Source organism: Bison bison, unplaced genomic scaffold, assembly GCF_000754665.1.
Source record: "Bison bison bison isolate TAMUID 2011002044 unplaced genomic scaffold, Bison_UMD1.0 scf7180017864038, whole genome shotgun sequence".
Lineage (NCBI taxonomy): Eukaryota > Metazoa > Chordata > Mammalia > Artiodactyla > Bovidae > Bison > Bison bison.
In genome coordinates, this window is record NW_011494610.1 from 4004210 (window position 1) to 4025594 (window position 21385).

The following is a 21385-nucleotide window of genomic DNA, read 5'->3' on the forward strand; positions in this document are numbered from 1 at the left end:
CAGGCCTCGCTAGCCAGGCTGCCTCCACGCCTCGGGGTTGCAGTTGCAGTTCTGCGTGTTTCTGGGAACTGGCTCAGGGGGCCCCTTCTCTTGCCCCTCCAGCCTTCCCTCGTGACCTTGTACCTGGAGGCTGCCTCTCAGAGCAGAGGTGGGGAGGCCTGAGGTGAAACTGGGCTAATTACTGCTCAAAACTGAGATAATCGCTGCCTGGAACTGCCTATGGGTCCCTGGGATGGCTCCGTTGGGCCTCTGATGCAGGCTGCCAGAGCCCTGAATGTTGGACCGAGGAGGGCTCCGGAGGCCTGGAGCCTCAGGTCTGAGAACCTGACATTGCTCAGCGCCCCCAGGCCGTCCTGCAAATCTAATGCCCTGGACTCCTGGTCTGAGCACATCTATCCTAAGCCGTGCCTGCAGCCCTCCATGGCTCCCAGTGGCCATAAACTAAAATCCCAGCCCCTTACCTTGGCCTAGAGGTGCCTGTTGATCTGTTTCTGGTCCTGCCTCATCACCCTGACCCTCCCTTTCTATGCTTTCACCCCGGATGGTCCACGCTGGGCCCACAGCAGGACCTTCGCACATGCTCCTGGGATTCTCTTCCTCTTCTTCTTCCCAGAGCTCTGTCCTACATGTGCTTCAGCCCTCAGCTCAAAGTCGCCTCACCAGGAGGCCTCTCCTGCACCTCTCCTTCCTTTTCTTCTTCTCCTTTTTTTTTTTGCTTTTTTCACCGAGCCACGTGGTGTGTGGGACCTTAGTTCCCTGACCAGGGATTGAACCCACACCCCCTGCACTGGAAGCATAGAGTGTTAACTACGGGAACACCAGGGAAGTCCCTCTTCTTCCTTCCTTTTAACGGGACTCCAGCTCTGATGCCTGCTTCCTCCACGCAAGTGTTAGCTTTCTGAGGACAGGCACCAGCTCTGCTTGGTCACCGCTGTGTCCCGCCGTGAGCCAGCCAGCGACCATCAGGAAGCAGCTGGACATTTTCTGATGTGTGGATTCCTCCTAGGAAGGGATCTGAGAGGAACCCCTGGGTCTCCCTGCACCATCCCCGCTCCTCCTGCAGTTCCAGCCTCAGAAGATCCTGCGTCTGAGTCTTCACAGCTGCAGGGCGGCCCTGGCTGTGATGTTGTAATGAATCACTGGCCAGAATCCGGTCCTGATTATCTCTGGGCTGTGCCTGGCCTGCCTGACATCGAGGGGGCTGGGACCACAGGCCACCGTATCAGGGGCCCCAGACATCCCACTGGGCCTCTGGCCTCTGGCCGCAGATAACAGCACAGGCCCTGGTGGCCTCACCTCAGCTGTAGGCACCTGCATGGAGGACATGCTAGGTGGCCTCGGGCAAGTCCCTGAGCTCCGCCGGGTTGCAAGTCACAGGGGGTGGGGTCCTGTCCCGTAGAAGAGAGTGAGGGGCGAGGGGGAAATGGGGTCTGTGGCTGGGAGACCTTGGATGTGACAGAAGTGACTTCTCAAGGAGAGTGAAATAGGGAAGGGGTGACACATGGCAAGATCCCCATGTGACCCCATGGGGGCGGGGAGAGTCCAGGGTGACTGACAGCCCAAAGGAACCCTGGATGCCCGAGGTTTCCTGAGGCCCACTGAAGTGGAGGCAGAAAGTGCTGGCAAGCGAGGCTCTAAGCTATTTCTTGGACACTGATCCCACGATGGCCTCAGTTTCCTCCTTGTGAAGCAGGGACCGTAAGAGTTTCTACTTCACAGGGACGTGCTTACATGGGATACTGTCTGTGAGGCGCTTGGAACCGTACCTGATGGTGGGAAGCAATCAGTAAAGACCGTTACTGCCACCTGCTGAAGTCTTGCCTTTTCCAGTCCCCACTGCTCAGGGTCTCCCGCCCCAGCACCGTTCAGGCTGGACGATCGCTCTCCTGCTCCCGTCTCACCCCTACATCTCCTCTCCACGTGCTGCCCGATGGAGCCTTAGGAAACATAAGCAGGATCCGCGTGCAGCAACTTTGCTCAACAGTCTCCGTGGTTCCCACTGCCCTCAGAATAAGGATTAACCTTCTAATCACAAGCCGAAGGTGCTGCCTGACGTTCCCCCCAGGCTCCTGCCACTCTACCTCTCGTGCTCTCTGCTAGAGTGCTTTCCTCCCTGCCCCTTCTGGTCTCATCTCCGTGGATCTCTCCTTGCAGCCATCATATGGCCGTATGGTTACACTTGCTCAGTCGATGATTCAGTGGAGGTCTATTCCCTACTCCGGAATGCAAGGCAGGAACCGTGTCAGTTCTGTTTCCTGCTCTATTCCCAGTGCCCATCACAGGGCTCGACACACACTAACATTAAGATTTGTCGAATGAGAGAATGAATAATGGTTTGGTGAGCTGGAGGTTGGGGTGGGCTGGACATGACTGAGGGCGCAGGTTCTTCCCACGTCGTGGTTCTGTCCTCTCTTCTCAGCCCAGTTCCTTATAGCTCCATGATGGCTGCCAAAGCTCCTGCCATCTCTTCCTCACGTGGCTATGGTCAAGGCAGGCAAAGGCCTTCATACATCCTCTTAAGAATGAAGAAATTGTTCCCAGAAGTCCCTTGGCAGAATTCCCCATCTCACTGGCCACAGATACACTCCACGACTAACCTCAGCCAATCAATGCAAGGGGAGAGAGAGGGTCACGTTTGGCTTGGGCCAATCAGCCTTCGCCCCCCAGGGCACTGTGGGCAGAGCCTGCCCTTGACTTATAAGAGAGAATCCAGCTGGGGCCAGGTCGGGGGCCAGAGCTGTGGACTCTGAACTGGGGGCATTCTGAGCATCACTGAGGCTGTGGGTCCCCCACCCTGCCTTCCCTCTCTAGGGAACCCTTGGGTGGTGTCTGTGAGAGGAGAGGTATGGCTGGGTGAGGGTGTCAGGCAAATTAGATGGCCAGACGCCTTCACCTCAGTAAATATTGATAGAGCCAGGAATGGAGCAGGGGTGGGCGGGCCCAGAGCGAATGTAGGGAAGAGGGAGCCTGGGCCAGAGATACTGAGCGAGGGCCAGAGAGAAACGATGGAGAGGTGGAGACACTGAGGGAGAGACAGAGCGACACGGGGGAGAGACAGAGTCATGAGGGAGAGACAGAGAGACGGGGAGAGACAGAGAGATATGAGAGAGAGAGAGACACTGAGGGAGAGACAGAAACATGAGGGAGAGACAGAGAGACGGGGAGAGACAGACGGGGGAGAGACAGAGAGATGGGGAGAGACAGAGAGATATGAGGGAGAGACAGAGAGACAGAGGGAGAGACAGAGACATGAGGGAGAGACAGAGAGATATGAGAGAGAGAGAGACACTGAGGGAGAGACAGAAACATGAGGGAGAGACAGAGAGACGGGGAGAGACAGACGGGGGAGAGACAGAGAGATGGGGAGAGACAGAGAGATATGAGGGAGAGACAGAGAGACAGAGGGAGAGACAGAGACATGAGGGAGAGACAGAGAGATATGAGAGAGAGAGAGACACTGAGGGAGAGACAGAAACATGAGGGAGAGACAGAGAGACGGGGAGAGACAGACGGGGGAGAGACAGAGAGATGGGGAGAGACAGAGAGATATGAGGGAGAGACAGAGAGACAGAGGGAGAGACAGAGACATGAGGGAGAGACAGAGAGACATGGGGGAGAGACAGAGAGACAGAGGGAGAGACAGAGACATGAGGGAGAGACAGAGAGACATGGGGGAGACAGAGACATTGAGGGTGAGACAGAGACATGGGGGAGAGAGAGACATTGAGGGAGAGACAGAGACATGGGGGAGAGACAGAGGAAAGAGAAAGGCAGGGAGATACAGAAGGGGAGAGAAACAGAGACAGACCTTGCAGGAAGGCTTCTGCATCAGCGCCCTAGCAGGCCGAGGCCCTGTCGTGGTGGGGCAGCATCTCTGCCCCTTCTCCTTGTATAGCTGTCCTGGGCCAGTCATGTGCCAGCCTGAGCCTTGGTGTTCTCCTCTGCTGGATGGGGTAAACGACCCCTTTCCATAGGACTGCTCGGCAGGCCCATCACACCAGGATTATCATTGCCTCAGTGGCCTCTTTTGGCCTGTAAATGGCCTGGAATGGTTGGGAATTATTGCCCCAGGGGACGGGGGGATGTGTCCAGGGTCACAGCAAGAGGGCAGGAGGGATCTTGGCTGTGATTCTAAAGCCTGTGCCCTGTCTGTGCCCCGCAGGGCTGAATGGAGCAGGGAGGAGGGGCATCCCAGCTGCTGGGCACCTTGAGGGGTGGTGCTCACAGCAATCCTAGTGATAATGCCAATGGCCCTTGTGTTCTCAGGGCGGCCCAAGCACTGGACGCTAACCCACTGAGGGCAACACTGCTCGATTCTACTCACTCTGTGCTTCCTAGTGTGCTGATGAGGAAACAGCCTCAGAGGCCCGCAGTGACTTCCTAAGACAGAGCTGGGGTTTGGACTCAGACAGGCTGGGTCTGAGTCCCTGCTCCTCACAGGTTGGCTGACCTGGGGGCAGTCACCCCCTCTCTCTCAGCCTCAGTTTCCCCATTTGTAAAATAGGAAAACAGCAGTTTAAAAGATTTAAAAGACGTGAGGATTAAATGAGATGATGTAGAGGAAGTGCCTAAGCATGGGTCTTGGTACACAGTCAATGTTCAATAAAGGTTAAATGGTAGGTTGGGTAATAGTTTTAAAGTAATTTGAAAACAATCCCTTTAATTGCTCTCTTTTTTACAAAGGAAGAGCTGAGGTCCAGAGAGGGGAAGTGACTTGCCCAAGGTCCCCGGCCAAGTGGACGAGCTGAGATTGGAATCTCGTGATCCAGAAGCCAAAGCTCGCTGCCAGCCCTTCGTGGTGCCATGATGGCTCAGCCCTGGATGGCCTGTTGGAGCGTCAGTCCCTGTGGGTCAAGGAGATGCCCGTGGCTTGGTCCCGTGTCCCTCTGGCCTGGCATTAGCCGTATCACCCGTTGGGATGGTTGCAAAATCCCCCTCGCTTTAGCAGTCGATAAAGAGTGCCCATTGCAAAACTCTCAGCGGCAAAATTATTAACTGTTGTGTCACCCTGCGGCCAGGCCCCGGGTGCCCCTTTCCTGCCTGGAGGCCTGGGTGGAGCCGAGTTCTCACTCTCTCCCTCCGTGCCCTGACCCAGCAGAGGCTGGGGTGGGCTGGGAGTCAGCAGGGGGCTTTCAGGGAGTGGGCAGAGGGCAGACGTGGCCACTGGGCCCACCCACAGCTCTCCACTCTCAGGAAATGATGGCTCCACCCTTCCAGGTGCTCAGGCTCAAACCTTGGGGTCACTAGTTTCATCTCTTGTCCCACACCCAATAGTTGGCAGGAGATTCTGTCAGCCCTGCCCTTGAAACACATCCAGACCCAACCAGGTTGCCCCCTTCCACACCTGGATTCAAAGCACCTCCCTGCTGATCTCGCCATTCTCCGCACAGCCCAAAGGATCCTGCTAAACCCAGGTGGATCCTAAGTCAGATCTTGTCCTTCTGCTTAGAACCCTCCATGGCTCACGTTCAGAACACAAGCCAAAGTCTTCCCGAGGCCCGCAGGGCCCTGCCTCGTCGGCCCCGTTGCCTTTCTGACCTCCGCATCACCACTCTCCCTTCCTAGCTCACTTTTCTCCACTCCAGTTGCCTCCTTGCGGTCTCTCCAACACACCGGGTGTGGTCTAACCCCAGGGCTTTGCCCTTGTTGTTCCATGCATCTGGAATGCTCTTCCCCCAGCTCTGTCGCCTAGCTGCATCCCGCGCACCATTCAGAGCTCATCTCAGTGTCTCCGGGACGCCTCCCCTGGCTACCCTGCTGAAGCGCCACCTCCAGTGTCACCCTCAGTCCCTCTTTCTTCCTGACTCGCTGTCATATTATATTTTTATTTGTTTAATCCGTGTCTCTTTCCTCAGGGCAGGGACTGTTGTCTGTTCTGCTCACAGTCCTTCCCTGGTGCTCAGCCCAGGCCTGACCCGTAGCGCGTGTGTGCCTGTATGCTCAGTCATGTCTGACTCTTTGTGACCCCATGAACTGTAGCCCACCAGGCTCCTCTGTCCACGTCTCTTCTTGTCCTTCTCCAGGCAAGAATACCAGGGTGGGTTGCCGTTTCCTCCTCTAGGGCATCTTCCCGATTCAGGGATCGAAACTTCATCTCCTGCATTGGCGGGCAGACTGTCTACCACCGAGCCACCTGGGAAGCTCCTGGTGCACAGTAGGTGCACCACAAAGTCTTGCTGAATCGGGGCATGGGTGGGCAGGAAGGGCCATGTCGGCCTAGACTACACCTCAGTGAATCTCACCAGGGCCAGTGAACATGCTTTGCCCTCTTCAGCTTGTATTTGGAGACGGTTCCCTGGCCAGCCTGTCAGTTGGTTCCTCGACTGCCCGACTCCCCCTGGGGCCCCCTATCCAGCTCCCTGACAGCACTTACCATGAACTTGACTTGTTTTGTTTGTGTCTATATCTACTCTCAGCCCTCCTTCCCCCAGCCTCGGAGCTCTGTGAGAACAGACCCATGGCTGCCTTGGTTCTCCCGCTGCCCCCCAGTGCCCAGCAAGGAGTCTGGCACCCTGTGGGATGTGTCAGGGCCTGGCTGATCCAGATTTGTGTTACAAACCCCTTGAGCAGAGCACACTGGCCAGGAAGGAGTTAAGTGGAGACACGGTGCCCGGACCTGCCGAGTCAGGGAGAGAAGGGGGCCCGCTGGGGCCTTAATTATAGCACGTCTGTCCCGTAATGACACGGTGTTATAAACGGCACACAAAGTGTACTAATCTGGTATTATATCTGGGCTTTTTACAATAGATACAATCAACCGACCGTAGTTTGCTAACTCATTCTCGACCTATCTCCACGCTCCACCTAGATTATTATCAGCTTCCTTAATTAAGTGGAAGGCAGAGCTCTGCGGGCAATGCCCACCAAGTCCAGCCCAGCCTGCCCGTAAGCCGGGATAATAGCTACTCCCACATGGGGCGAGGCTTCCACCGCCTCCTCCATCCCAAACCCCTGTCCCAGGCTTGGGCGGGACAGGCCTGTTCAAGGCCTCCCGAACCACGAGCGCTAACCACCAAGGGCTCAAGCTGGTGGCCCAAGGGCCTGCTCGGCCTCGAGGCACATTGGGTTTGGCCCATGCTGTGCTTTTGCTGAAAGTTGAAATGAGTTGCCAACCCTAAAAATTAAGGATATTGCACAGAAACAGCCACACTTCTGGCTTCCCTTGAGAAACGAGAGGATCCAGGAACCCCGGGTTCGTAAATGCTGTGTGTTGGAGCCGAGGAATGGCTGCCACCAAGGGCCCTACCCGGCCACAGCTGCCCCCAACCTGTTTCACTTTTGTGTCTCTCCCTGACTCTTGCGGGCAGCTGAGTTTGTGACCCCAGCTGTAGGGTTAGAGGTCAGTTACCCATTTGCGAGATGGGACACTGAGGCTCAGAAAGAGCACGTGACTTAACTAATATTGCACCGTGAGCCCAGAACTCAGGTCACAAATCCTTTACTGAGTCTTTACTGAGTGCCTGCTGTATGCCAGGCCCAGGGACACACTAACCCTAACCACTAGAGTGTGACAGATATCATCCCGCCTTCTAGAGGTAACAGTCTCCTGCTCTCCACGGCCGTAATGCCATCTTTATTGCTGGGTAACGGTATCTGTTGGAGACAGGTCCTTTCTTATTCCCTTGAAGTAGCTGGAAGTAGATTTTTCATAGCTGCTGGACTCCATCTTGGGACAGGAAGTGGAAGCAGCCATCTTGGAAGGAAACCCTTGGAAGAGTTCCCACTGCAAGGCCGCCCCTACTTTCCAATCTGGGCTCTCAGAGAGCAGGAGTGGGTGACAGGGTCGGCTGACAGGCGTGGAGGGTGGGAGTGAGGGTGTGTGGTGGGGAAGTGGGCAGAGAAGGCACAGGAGTATCAGCTAGACAGAATAGGAGGGCTTGTCCATCCTCACTGAACCAGGCTGCTCCCACTCCTTTCCAAAAGACAAAAAGTGGAGGGACAAGTCACCAGAATACCCAAGTTACCCCCCTTGCTAGTCCAGGAAAAAGGCATTTGCTCAGCCAGCTTGGGAGACATCGCTCCTCCCACCCCGGCACCACAGCGCCAGCCCTGGTCAGGAGGAGAAACTGCAGCCGGGAACGTCTATCCCCAGCCCTTCAGTCCTGGACCCTGCTCAGGTCTCACTGAGCCCAGGGCCATCAAGGCTATGGCAGACCTGCTGGCCTCCCAGGAGCCACATGTGAAGAGCATTCAGCTGCCCGCACGCTCTGCGGAGTGGCTCCTTACTGACGCGGGGGGGATGAATAACAGTCCGAGCCATCATGTGCGTTTGCTAAAAATACACTTGACATACTTTTGCGTTGGGAAACAATGTGGATTCCAAACATTCTCAAAGGGCAGAGAGGGGAAAAAAAGGAAGAATGGAAATCAAGTTTTTGAGCTTAGTAATTAATTAGCCTGTAAACAAATGACTCACGCTCTTTCCTGGCTATTTTTCTTTCCGTTTTGCGTGGATTTTCGTAGGGGCAGGGGGAGGGAGGCCAAGTGAGCCAAACACAGAGGCAAGACTGGATCCAGATGCGTCTCCCTGGGGTGCAGGATGGCAACTGTTGGAGGAGTCGGCCAGCTGGAGAAGGAGAGGCAGAGCTTCAGGTGGAGGGGACAGCTTGCTGCTCGCGGCAGCCCTGAGAGCTGAAAGAGCTTGGCACATTCCAGGAGCAGGGAGAAGCCTAGTGTGGCTTGAGTGGAGTAAGCAAGGGGGTAAAATCAGAGAGGTCCACAGGGGCCAGATCATTTGGAACCCTACTGGTTGCTTGTACAGCATCTAGACTCGATCCTGAAGACAGTGGGAGCCACAGAAAGGTTTTGAGCCAAGAAGGAATATCATCTCATTCATACAATGACATCGTTTAAAAATTGGGTGATCAGAATAATAAATTCAAAATGTTCTCTGTTGTTTGGATGCTTCTTGTCTTTAGATTTCCCCAGTGAATACTGACCCAGCGGTTGTATTTCCTGAGGGTTCCTAGGGTTAGTGTCTGTCTCTTCTCCATGGAACAGCAGCCCCGTGATACCAGAGACTTTCTCGGTCTTGTTTACTTCTGTGCCCCTAGTGCCAAGACCAAGGCTTGGCACACAGTAGGGGCCCAGTAAATGCTTGTCAAGTGACTGAGCCCTCTCTGCAAGGTCAGCGGTCTCGTTTAATTTTGTCAAAGGAGGAGTGGAGGGTACTGAGGGCTCCACAGCCAGCCTGGGATGGTCCTGGGAAAGGCAGGTTTTATTTAGCTCAAAATAAGGAGAAGTTTTAAGGGGAAAATCACTTCTGTAAGGGACTGGGCTCCCAGTAATGGGGGCATTCAAATAGGGTGCACACCACCAGCCCCACGGTACCTGTCTCTGATTTGAGGCAGACTTTGTGCCAGCTCACAGATGTCACCGACAGTGAATGAGTTTGGGGGTGTTGCCCTGTCCATTGTGCTGGGAAGTCGAGGCCTAGAGAGGAGCTGGGCCATGGCCAAGGCCACACAGTCACAAGCAGGGAAGCCCACGCTGGAATCCAGGTGTGACGCGAAGGCTTTTGTCTTAACTCCTTTTCTGACATCAACACGGGTTGTGTCTCAGCTCCAGCACTTAGATGCTGTGTGACCTGGGGCAAGTCACTTTACCTTTCTGATCTTCCGTGTCTTGCTACATTAAATGGGGGTGTGGATACCTGCCTTGCAGGGCTGCTAGGCGGAGTTACGGAGGTCTGAGTGGACAACAGCCGCACACGGTGCTCAGAGCTCAGGGACCCCTCCTCTCTCTGCTTGGTTCTTTTTGACTTTGGCCCTCCTCCTGGGCTGTGGATCCCCTCTTCGGTCAGCCGCTCCCCAGAGGCTGGTATCCAGGCACCCACCGCCCACTGGGTGTTGATTCACCCTTGCCATGCGCTTCTTGCCTTCTGCCTGCATTTTCTTCTTCCTCCTTTTCTTGGTAAACCTACTGCCTTGTCTGATTGCCAAAGGTCCTCTCAGGGAGTGGCGGGTGGGGCAGGGAGACCCCTTCATCCCACGAATGTTTCCACTGCTTCCTCATCCCTCCCACCCTCACCACGCCAGCTGAGATCACTAGGCACGAGGCTTGGACCAAGAGTGCAGGCCACAGTTTGGGGTTTCATTAATCGTTATGGAGCAGGTGGGGCTCTGCTGGTCCAAGGCCCCCTGTGCGGTGTGCGGGGGCAGGCTGGTGGGGACCTGGGGTGGAGGAGGGATATCAAGGGAAAAACTCTAGGAACGATGGCGCTCACAGTCATGGCAAACAACTACAGGAAAAGCCAAACGAGCGCCAGTGGGCATGCAGTGGTGGGGGCAAGCTGGGTGGCGGTGGTGGGGCGACTGGGTTTGGAGACACTTCGTGGAGGAGGTGTGTGTTGAGCCAGGTGTGCAGACGGGAGATGAAGGGCTGGTTGTTGGGGTCAGCTCAGCTGGGCTTGAATCTCCTCTCTGCCCCCTTTCCCAGTAGGTGAACATGGTCAAGTTCCCATCGCTCTCTCTGAGCCTCACTTAGAAAGTGAGATAATAACCATAGCATTCCACTCATCGAGGGTGGCGAGGACTAAGTGAGCCGACACCGATTAAGTGTCTAGAGCAGGGCCAGGCACACAGCTGAAGCACAGACTTGGTAGCGCGGTGCAGTGTCCCACAGCCCGGGGCTGAGTCTCCGCCCTGCCTCTGTGGCTTGCTGTGGGGCTTAGGACTGGAGGTGTGAGATGTCCAGTCTGGCACTTGGCACTTAGTAGGTGCGTGGTCAGGGGGGATGAAATTAGGATCTTTGCGTGCCCGATGACCAGTGTGAGACCATCCTGACATCCCGGGGGGAGGTGACTTCCCTTTTGAGGTGGGATGTTCCTACTGCTCTCACAGTGAGGAAACTGAGACTCAGGGGCGTAAAGTTGTTAGCCAGAGGTTGGACCTTCAGTCTGCTCAGCTCTGGAGCCTGTCTTCTTGTAGGCGGGGATGTCTCTGGGAGCATGCATTACTGACATATGTCCCACTGGGTCCCTTAGGGCCACCATGGCTACAGATGGAACAGCCTTTAAAAGCTAAATAAAGCAGTGCAAGTAGCAACTCTTGGCCCAAGATTCCAAGATCCAGCGGTGTGTTCCCAGGGTCCTTGTCCCAGGCTGGGGACCAGGAAGCGGCTTTGTGTATCTGAGGGCTGGCTCAGGGTCTTGGGACGGGGGCAGCTCCTACCAGGTTTAGCCTGACCTTTCGCCTCCCACCCAACCAGCCTCATTGCATTCTATTTATTTATTTTGTTACTATTGGTCACTTTGGGCCACTTATTTCAACTGTCCAGAATCTGAATCTCCTTCTGACGTTTGGAGAATTCCCAGCTCTGTGAGCAGATTCTACTTTCCACAAAGGATGCTGGGAATGTGAAGCTAGGTTTCCAGCCTCCCTTGCAGCTAGAGCATAGACATGTGACTGGGCTTGGCCAATCAGATGCACCATCCTGGACCCAGAGGGAGTCCATTCTGCCTCTATCCAGACTCTAGTTCCAGGCAGGTCAAGTCTCTCTCCTGCTCAGAATCTTCCATGGCTCCACATTGCCTTAGGATAAAAGCCACAATTATCCCAATGTCCCACAAGAACCTCACCACCCCCGAGTCATCTCCTCCTCACTTTTCCGGTCACGTGGGCCTCCCTCATCTAAGCTCAACACTTCGAGCTCATCTCTGCTTCAGGGCTGTGTGCTTCCTTTTCCTTCTTTTACACAGCTGAGGGAATGGGCTGAAGGGAACTAGGCAGGGCAGAAGGGGAGTTGGGACTGAGGTTGGCCTGGCCTCTGCCTCAGTCTTGCAGGAGTCTCAACCCTTGTCCCAGAAACTTCTACCTTCAGGAAGACAAGATGGAGCCCTTCCAAGAGCTGCAACTGTGTTCACCTCAGCTCAGGCTAACTTAACATTCTCAAGGGCAATGGGGTGGCAGTGATGGGGATGATACTGCCCCCAAGAGGATGGAAATTGATTCTTGTGGGGTGAAAATCTCTTAATGTTTTTATGTCTAAAGCACAGATATGCATACAAAAAAAAACCAAAAACAGATATACAATAGTACATTAGAAGATAGGCATCAAAACTTCACAGGGAGACAGGAAAAAAAAAAAAACTGTCTAAATATGCTCCTTGCATGCATGAAAGCATGCTTAGGCACTCAGTCGTGTCCAACTCTTTGAGACCCCATAGACTGTAGCCTGCCGGGCTCTTTTGTCCATAGGATTTTTCAGGCGAGAATACTGGAATGGCTTGCCATTTCCTCCTCCAGGGCATCTTCACAACCCAGAGATCGAACCCGAGTCTCCTGTGTCTCCTGCATTAGAGGCAGATTCTATACCTGCTTAGCCATTGGGGAAGTCCATACAAATGCTGTTGGGGCAGCAATTAAAAAGAGTTAACTTTGGTTTAACTCAATTCAGTTTAAAACTCACCTAAACTTGATTTGACTGAACCCCTCAACTCAACTCAACAAAACTCACGGCAGTCTAAACTCACACAGTTTAATTCCTCTCATCTCAATTCATTTTGACTCAGCATACATTAACTCTGTGCTCCTCAATTCAGTTTAAAACCCACTTGAATTTGATTTAAGTCAACTCATCCTAACTTAACTCCCCTTCCCTCAACTCAGTTCAGTTTCTCGCAGTACAACTCAGTTTAATTTACTTCAGTTCACCTCAGTTTCACCCACTTCAATTCACTCAAGTCAATTCAACTCAATTTAATGCTCAACTCAGCTCAACTTCACCTCATTTCCTCAACTCACCTTGTCGAAACTTGATTTAACTCCCCTCAGCTCAACTTGGCTCAGGTCACCCACCTCAGGCACCTCAAACACTCACTCCATTTGCCACGCCCCCCTTCACAGATAGCCTTCTGGCCTCGCAGAAGAGAGAGGCCCCAGACTCAGTTCCGGCTGCCAGCATCCTCCCAGTCTAGCTGACATGTCCCTCAACAGGTGCTATGATGGGAGAGCACGGGGTGCTAAGTGGGCAGCATGGGGCAGCCCCTGGGAGCCCCAGATGCCTTCCCATAGGAGGAAGAGTTCGTTCCGGCAGAATACTGGGAGGAAGGACATTCCAGCAAAAGGCACAGCATGTGCAAAGGGCCGGAGGCAGGGCGTTCAGAGAACCGGAAGTTGCTCAGGCTGGGGGCACGATGGGAAGATGAGGGTGGGATAAGAGGTGGCCGGGAACATGCACTGTCTGCTTGAGGTCGCCTGGCCTGGGGGCAGTGGGGAGCCACAGTGGCACCGAGGAAGTCCTCTGCAGAACGTGATTTAAAGGATCCCTCCTGTCGCTGGGAGGAAACAGTCTAGAGGTGAGACTGGACTTGTTGGGCAGTGACTGAGCCAAGAAATCCAGCACTGGGAAGTTGGTGGTGGGGCGAAGAGGTGGGGAGCTTGCTTAAAGAAGGATTTAAGAAATGGATAATACACAATTGTTTGCTTAGTCGCTTAGTCGTGTCCAACTCTTTGCGACACTGTGGGCTGTAGCCCCCAGGCTCCTCTGTTCACGGGAGTTTTTCAGGCGAGAATACTGGAGTGGGTTGCCATTTCCTCTTCTAGGGGATCTTCCCAACCCAGGGATTGAACCCACGTCTCCTGTGTCTCCTGCATCACAGGTGGACTCTTTACCTGCTGAGCCCGATATATAATATATATTAACTAATTTAATCCTTCCAACAACCGCATGAGGTAGCTATTACTATTATTAACTTTATTTTGTAGATGAGGAAACTGAGGCTCAGAGAGGTCAAGACATTTGCCCAAGGCACACAGCTGCTGCTTCTTTTTTTTAAAGGAACCCTCTTGTTTATAATACTTATTTATTTTTGGTTGCGCTGGGCCTTCTCTGCAGTGCACTGGCTTTCTCTGGTTGGGGTGAGTGGGGGCTACTCTGTTCCAGCGAACGGGCTTCTCATTGCAGTGGCTTCTCTCGTTGTGGAGCACAGGCTTTAGGCACACAGGCTCAGTAGTTGTGGCATGGGGTTCATTGCTCTGTGGCACGTGAGATCTTCCTGGACCAGGGATTGAACCCATGTCCCCTTCATTGTCGGGCAGATTCCTGTCCACTGAGCCCCCAGGGAAGTCAGGCACACAGCTTCTCAGGGGCACAGCTGGAATCTGAACTCGGGCACTGATGCTCCAGAGCCCTCAGGAGGACTGAGCGTCCCCTTCAAAGTCCTCCTGGCAGGTCCATCCTGCAGATCCTCACTCCACATAGTAGGTGCTCAGGAAACTCGTGCTGTGTCAGTGTCTGGGGGTTTAGATCATCCTCTCCATGTGAGTTGGGGGGGCCTGTCCTCATTTCAAAGGAAGAACCTGTTATCTTTGTTTTACAGGAGAGGGAACTGAGGCCTGAGGTCACAGAGGCAGGGAGTGGTAGAGCCAAGCTCTGACTCCCCAGTGGGAAAGGGTTCTACAGACGGGCAAGGCCGTCATCTTCGGGGTCTTCAGCCGTCTGGATGCTAACTTCACATGCTCGTGTGCACTGAGCAGGCCCTCCACGTTGCATGGTGAGCTGATCCCACTCCTTCCCTCCTCCTCTTAAACTTCTCCTGCAGCTGCCCGCTGACCCGAGGATGCAATCCAGGCTCACGCTTGCATCAGGGCCTGCCTGGTCCGCTCCCCACCCTGCCCACCTCTCTGACGTCGCCTCCCACCACTCTCCCCTTCTTCCTCCCTGCTCCAGCTTCCTCCAACAGGCCAGTTTCTCACCCCAGGGCCTTTGCACATACACTGCACTCTGCTTGGAACCCTCTTCCCGTGGCAGCTCCATCTCATCCTTTGGTTTCCAGCGCTAATGTCACAGCTCCAGAGAAGTCCTCCTTAAGCCCTTGAGATCAGTTGTTCCCTATCACATCAGCTTAAAAAAATGCCCTACTCCTCTAGGATTCTTATTTGTTTATCATTTATTTCCTCTAGTAGAATGAGCTCTCGTGGGCATGACCACGTCTATCTCGTTTGCTGCTGTACTGAGTGACATCTGGGTGCTTGTGTGCTCAGTCGCTCCAGTCGTGTCTGACTCTGCCACCCGGGGACTCCAGCCTGCCAGGCTCCTCAGCCCAGGGGATTCTCCAGGCAAGGATACTGGAGTGGGTTGCCATGCCCTCCTTGATAAACGTTTGTGAACGAATGGATGAGTGAAGAAATGGATGGACACAGTTGAGTACTCTCAGTGCTGAGAAGAGGAACAGAAGTCTCAGGGCCCAGGCTGGGGTCTGACACCTTCTTTCCCGAGGTCCCTGTGTACTGGGAGGAGCCCTGCCGGGGCAGGAGGGCAGGCATGAGGGGCAGGCAGGACTGGGCGAGGCCTCCTTGTTCCTTACTGTTTTCATCCTCTTGGTAATTATGGGCTCAGACACTCCTCGATGCCTTTCCCAGAATAATAGCTGGGCCTGTTATCAGCAGCATCACTGGGACCTTTTCACAAACAGTCATTAATCAGGTCTCACCGCCACTCTGCCTTCCTCTCAGTGGAAACCGAGGCCCAGAGAAGCGAGGCCACTTTCTCAGCATCACACAGCTGATGGGGGTGTGGGGGGTGCTGATGGGCTATTTTTCCCTCAGCTCTCTGGTGTGGGATGGGGGCTTCTTCTCTGTTTTGCCGAGCGGGGAGCCTCTGAGTCTGCCATGGCTGGGGGGGCCCTGCCCCCAGCCTTCCCCGAAGCCCTGGGGGCCTTCCAAGGTGGCCTCTTAATCACTGCCAGTTAATTAAGGAGGTTAAACAGCTCAGAGGACCCACGCAGGCCTGCCTGGGGAGAAGGTGGCCTGGCCATTTCGCAGCGAGGCCACTGATACCCAGGCCCCGGCTGGCAGGGTGCTGGGCTCTCTCTGCCCTCCGGGGGCCTGGGGGTCTCTGGGGAAGGTGGCCTAGGGCTCCATCGTGGTGTGTGCCCCCTCCCCTTCTTCAGGTGTGTGTGGGAGGCACTGGCATCACTTAATGAGGCCTCCACAGCTGCCAAGGAGAGCTGGAGGAGTTGAAACAGGTTCTGGGTGAGGTGAGTTTCGTGGGCTGGGCAGAATCCGTGGCTCTCTGCCATGTGGGCACTCCCTGGGGCGGTGGGGGGCGGGCGTGGGACCCCTGCCTCCTCCCTCTGCCCCTGTGGGGTGGGGGCAGAGGACGCCCGGGAGGGGACGGCAGGAATGACAAAGGATGGTGGTCAGGACTGGAGACTCACACTCCACCTCCCCAGCAACCCCGCGAGGAGCCTGCCTGTGGGAACCACACCAAATAGGGCCAGGGCAGCAGGGTCTGGGGTTCCCAAGACATGGCTCACCTGTACGCTGACACTTTCTCTGGCCTCGGGCCTCCAATCTGAGAAATGGGGGTGCTTGGATGTGACGACCTCAGGCTCAAAGCTTTAGGAATGATCCATCCCAGACAGAGCGACCTGACTTGCTGTGTGACTTTGGGCAAGTTGCTTCCCTCCTCTGGGCCCCTGTAGATCCGGCTGTACCCAGTGATGGCGGGGTGGACCAAGTGGTGAAGATGAGTGGTCACTCACTCCTACGAGGGGCGCCCAGACCCGCTCTCTCTGGGACACAGGGAGTTAGCTACTCAGTATGCCGCTACCGGTCCTGGGGAGACTGAGGCCCTGCAGTCAGGCCGACGCGGTGAGGCAGGAGGCGTCTCATTGGTGCCTGGGTGCTCCTCGAGGCCAGGCTGCGGGTCCCAGTATCTGGAGAGCCAGCCTCTGTGCATTTCTGAGTCCCGGGGTCCGCAGCGGCACATGCTCAGGCATGGCGGGCCCAAGGCAGGACCCACTGGGTTCGCAGAGTCTGTGTGGGTTGGGGCCTAGCTGGCTGTTTGTCTTCTCCAAGTTTTCTTTTTTAAAGTCACCTTTTGGGAAGTATAATTCTATAAAGGTCACTTTATTAACTGACAACAGAGGTCACTCTTTTTTGGTGCACAGTTTTGCGAATTTCATTGCATAACCACCGCCGTGATCAAGACACAGATTTCCATCGCTCCAGAAGGTTCCTTGGTGTGCCTCTGTGGTCAGTCTCTTTCAATACCACCACGTGTGGACAACCGGTGATCTCCCCCAGATTTTTATTTTGAAGATTTTCAGTCTTTCTATAAACGTGCAAAAACCTTACACAGAACCGCTGAAGTGCCTTCATCCAGATGCCCCAGCTGTCAGCACTCAACACTTGGCCCCATGGGCGTTCTGGGTCTCTCTCTGCATGATTTTTTGCTGACATGTTTGTAGGTTGCACACATCCTGACCCTTCACCCTAAATACTTCAGCAAGCACCTCTGAAGAGCGCAGGCATTCCCAGGCCCAACCCCAGTGCCATGATCACGTCCAAGAAAGTTAGCATTGGTCTGGTCACGTTACCTAGTATCCAGTCTGTGTCCAAATTACTGAGGTTGCTCCAAAGTGTCCTCAATAGCTCTGTGTGTGTGTGTGTGTGTTTATCTTTCTTGTCTGGACTTTAGTCAAGGATCAGGCCCTGCATTTGATAGGATCTCTTTGGTCTCCTTTTATCCAGAACATTCTCTCTGCCCTGGCTTGATATATAATATACTTAATTTTTTTTTTTGATCGCACAGGGTCTTCCTTGCTGCACATGGGCTTTCTCTAGTCTCAGCGAGCGGGGGCTGCCTCTTGTTGCGGTGCGTGGGTTTCTCACTGTGGTGGCTTCTCTCGTGTGGAGCGCAGGTGCTCGGTGCTCGGGCCTCAGGAGGTGCAGCCTGTGGGCTCAGTAGTCGCGGCCCACAGGCTTTAGTGGTTCCGCAGTGTGTGGAATCCTCCTGGACCAGGGATTGAACCCGTGTCTCCTGCATTGGCAGGCGGACTCCCCATCCTCTGGAGCACCAGTCAGTGAAAGTGAAAGTCGCTCGGTAGAGTCCGACTCTCTGTGACCCCATGGACTGTCCATGGGATTCTCCAGGCCAGAATACTGGAATGGGTAGCCTTGCCCTTCTCCAGGGGATCTTCCCAACCCAGGGATTGAACCTAGGTCTCCCAGCTGAGCCACAAGGAAAGCCCAAGAACACTGGAGTGGGTAGCTATCCCTTCTCCAGGGGATCTTCCTGACCCAGGAATCGAACTGGGGTCTCCTGCACTGCAGGCGGATTCTTTACCAACTGAGCTATCAGGGAAGACCTAATATGACTACCAGGGAAGTCTTAAAATGTGCTCTTCTTAAAAGCTGTCCCCGGGATTCTTCATACCTGGGGCTCAAAGGCAAGTCCCAGGGGTACATGTGTGCTAGGCGAGGGGGATGGCTAATGTGGGAACATGGGTGTTCTGAAGGCCTTTTCTTAAAAACTTTGTTTAAAAGGAGAGGAAGGGAGGGAGAGAAAGAGAGAGACAGACAGACAGATAGGCAGGTTCATTGTTTTAGATTCCAGCAACGCTGAAAAATTCAAAGCAAAAATTAAAAATCACCCAAGTGGAATTGAGGGGGCCCTGTGGCCCAGTGACCATGGCTCATCTCGCTCTGCCTGCCCTGACCGTGAGACCTTGGCCAGGAGACTGCCCTTCTTGGGCCTCAGTCTCCCCACCTGTGAAATGGGGTCAACACCAGCCCATCCTCCTCCCCCCACCTTTGTGAGGATTAATGAACTAACAGAGCGCGTCAACAGCAGCGACTCTGTTAACAGTTTCCTGACAGACATTTCTCTCTGTACCTACACGCATGGGTATATGTGAACACTGTATTATAAAGATCGGGTCGTCTCCTTTTTCTCCCCTCAACAGTTCATCAGAAGCATTTCCCCACACCCCCAAATGTAGCACTCTTCTCTCATTTAAACTTCTTTAAACATTTATTAATTTTTGTTGATCAATGATGCATTTATATGGTGCCAAATCCCAGAGGTACAAGTAGTTCAGTAAAGCCTGTGTCCTGCCTGTCCCTGTTCCCTCAGCTCCTCGCCGAGATGTTTTCTTGTTTTGCTTTCCAGAAGAGTCCTACACATAGATAAACAAAAACATATCATTTCTTTCTTCTTGTTTTCCTTATAGATATTAGAAGACCCTACACACTGTTTCTATGCCTTGTTATTTTCACGGAACCGTAGACCTCGGAGAAGGTCCACATAGGTGCATAAAGGACTGTCCTTTTTGCTTTTTTTTTTAAGCCCATTGGGTAGGCCCTTATAGAAATGAACTGTTTAGTGAACCAGTTCCTTATTCAGGGACATCAAGTTGCTTGCAGGCTTTCACCACTACAAATTGCAACAGACAGCCTTGTGCAAGCCTCTGTGTGTCCATGTGCGAGTCTGGAGGATGTATTCCTAGAAGTGGAACTGTGGGTCAGGTGTCATGCATGTTTTCAGCTTTGCTCTGCCCCCATTTTTAATGGCCGCATGGATCCCGGTGTAATTGAACAGTCCCCAGCTGGTGGACACTTAGGTGGTTCCAGTGCGTCTTTCCCATAAGCGACACCACAATGGACATCTTTGTGCAGCTGTCTTTGTGTGCCGCAGCAGTTGGCTTATGGGGAATTCCCAGGCATCTGAAGGCAGAGCAACAGGAAGCGCTGAGAACAGAAGACTGACCCAAAGGGGCCGAGGGAGCCCCAGGGCCTGCGGCCTGGATGGAGATCCGAGGCTGCCGATCAGATCCTCAGGCTGACAGAGGCCTCTACACTTGTGCTGGTCGAATGTGATCTGGGTCCACAGCGTCAGTCGGGCCCACCTGAGAGGCTGAAAGAAATGCCGTCCTGGGCCCCGCCCCGGCCCTGTCGAATCAGGACTCGTGCCATCTTTGGCTGGCGCAGCCAAGTTTGCAAAGAGCTGCCCTAAAACAAATCTAGAAACCCCAAGACCCGTTACCAGAGGAGGTGGCTCGGCCTTCTGTCTGGGGCAGACCTGCCGCTTAGAGCTGGCTTCACGTGGGCTGGCTGTGTGACCGGGCGTGAGCTGGGGGCCCCGCTGTGTCCCGCCTCTACAACAGGGGTGAGAGTAACACTCACCTCACAGTTTTTCACGTAACCGTGCGTGGCATGTGCTTGCAGGAGGGAAGTGTGCAGTAAGCGCTGCAGTTGTTGGCGAGGCGCACGTCCTACAGAGGAGACGCGGCCGTCGGGCCCTCGCTCCGTCTGCCTCTTGGTGTCTCCTCTCTCTGTCTCATCATCCTTCTTCTGTCCTTCTCTGTACCTGTCTCTCCATGTCCGCCTATTTCTCTTTATTCTGCCTCTGTGTCCCTTCTTTCATTTCTGTCTCTTTCTCCCCATTTCTTAGTGTTTCTCTCTTTTTATCTTTACCCTATGGGGGCCATACAGGCTTTATAAGCATCTATGAAAATGCTAAAAACCTGGGGAAATGGGGCTACAAGACAAAGAAACCCCAAACTAAAAATTAACAACAATATGAGGGCAAAATTGTACCATTAAACAAAGTCAGAAATATCAAGAGCAAAAAAATACATGTTTTCAGTGGGACGTGGGGCCCTTCAGCCTGCTTGGTGGTTGGGATGGGGTCTGCCAGGATGCCCGGCCCAGAGCATCGTCACCTTTCGTTCCCGCCTCTTTGGCCCATATGCGGCCTTGGCCCCGGGTAGAGCTGAGGGCTGAGGAGCAGAGACTCTGGTCCTGCGCGGTCGCGGAGCCCCTTCTCTGTCGCACCCTCAGTGTGTGATCCCGGCGGGCACCGCCAGTCAGTGGCGGTGGTCTCGCTCATTCACTGAGCGCCCGCAGTGTCGGAACCCGGTACACCACACTGAATGGCAGAAACCCTGCACGTGGCACTTCTGTCCTAGGGGCTGTGCGTGTGGCAGATAGAAGAGAAGTGAGGGAATAAATACTCAGAGCAATTTCAGATAATGCCAAGTGATGGGACTAGAATAAAATAAGACTGGGACTACTTTGCCCCGGGGCTTCCCAGGCAGCGCTAGTAGTAAAGAACCTGCCTGCCAGTGCAGAAGACGGAAGAGACACGGGTTCCACCCTTGGGTCGGGAAGATCCCCCAGAGAAGGGAATGTCTACCCACTCCAGTATTCTTGCCTGGAGAATTCCATTGACAGAGGAGCCTGGCGGGCTACAGTCTACAGGGCCACAAAGAGTCAGACACGACTGAAGTGACTTAGCACGCTTGTGCTTTGCCCTGGTTGCGGGGAGTGGGATCTGGAAAGGGCTGCTCTGAATTCAGAAACCAGAATGATGAGAAGGAGCTGGCACAGAAAGATCTAGGAAAAGGGCATTCCAGGAGCGGGAACAGCACATGTAGACGTCATGAGGCAGGAGCAAGCTTGGAGCCAGTCATGATTGCAAGCTTTCAGGGGATGCAAAGGTCTCAGGAACCAGACAGTCTTCGCTGAGTGTTTTGAACGAGTCACTTGCACACTCTGAACCTTTGCTTCCCCCAGTGTAAAATGAGAATGATACAGACCCAACCCTTAGGGATGAGTGAAGATGAAATCGGTAGTGGGCCAGAATTCCTCTATTGGTG

At 54.1% G+C, this 21385-nt stretch overlaps 1 protein-coding gene across 1 annotated transcript in view; it reads right to left on the bottom strand.

Annotated features, from left to right (window-relative positions):
* Nucleotides 1–21385, bottom strand: part of TMEM189 (transmembrane protein 189) — a 119777-nt gene that overhangs the window by 85015 nt on the left and 13377 nt on the right. Inside the window, exons 3-6 of the mRNA XM_010835122.1 lie at nucleotides 19771–19882; nucleotides 19495–19605; nucleotides 16487–16516; nucleotides 16259–16296 (exon numbers count right to left, since the gene is read on the bottom strand). Of these exons, the coding sequence (XP_010833424.1) occupies nucleotides 16259–16296; nucleotides 16487–16516; nucleotides 19495–19605; nucleotides 19771–19882 (291 nt within the window). The remainder of the gene's footprint in view (nucleotides 1–16258; nucleotides 16297–16486; nucleotides 16517–19494; nucleotides 19606–19770; nucleotides 19883–21385) is intronic.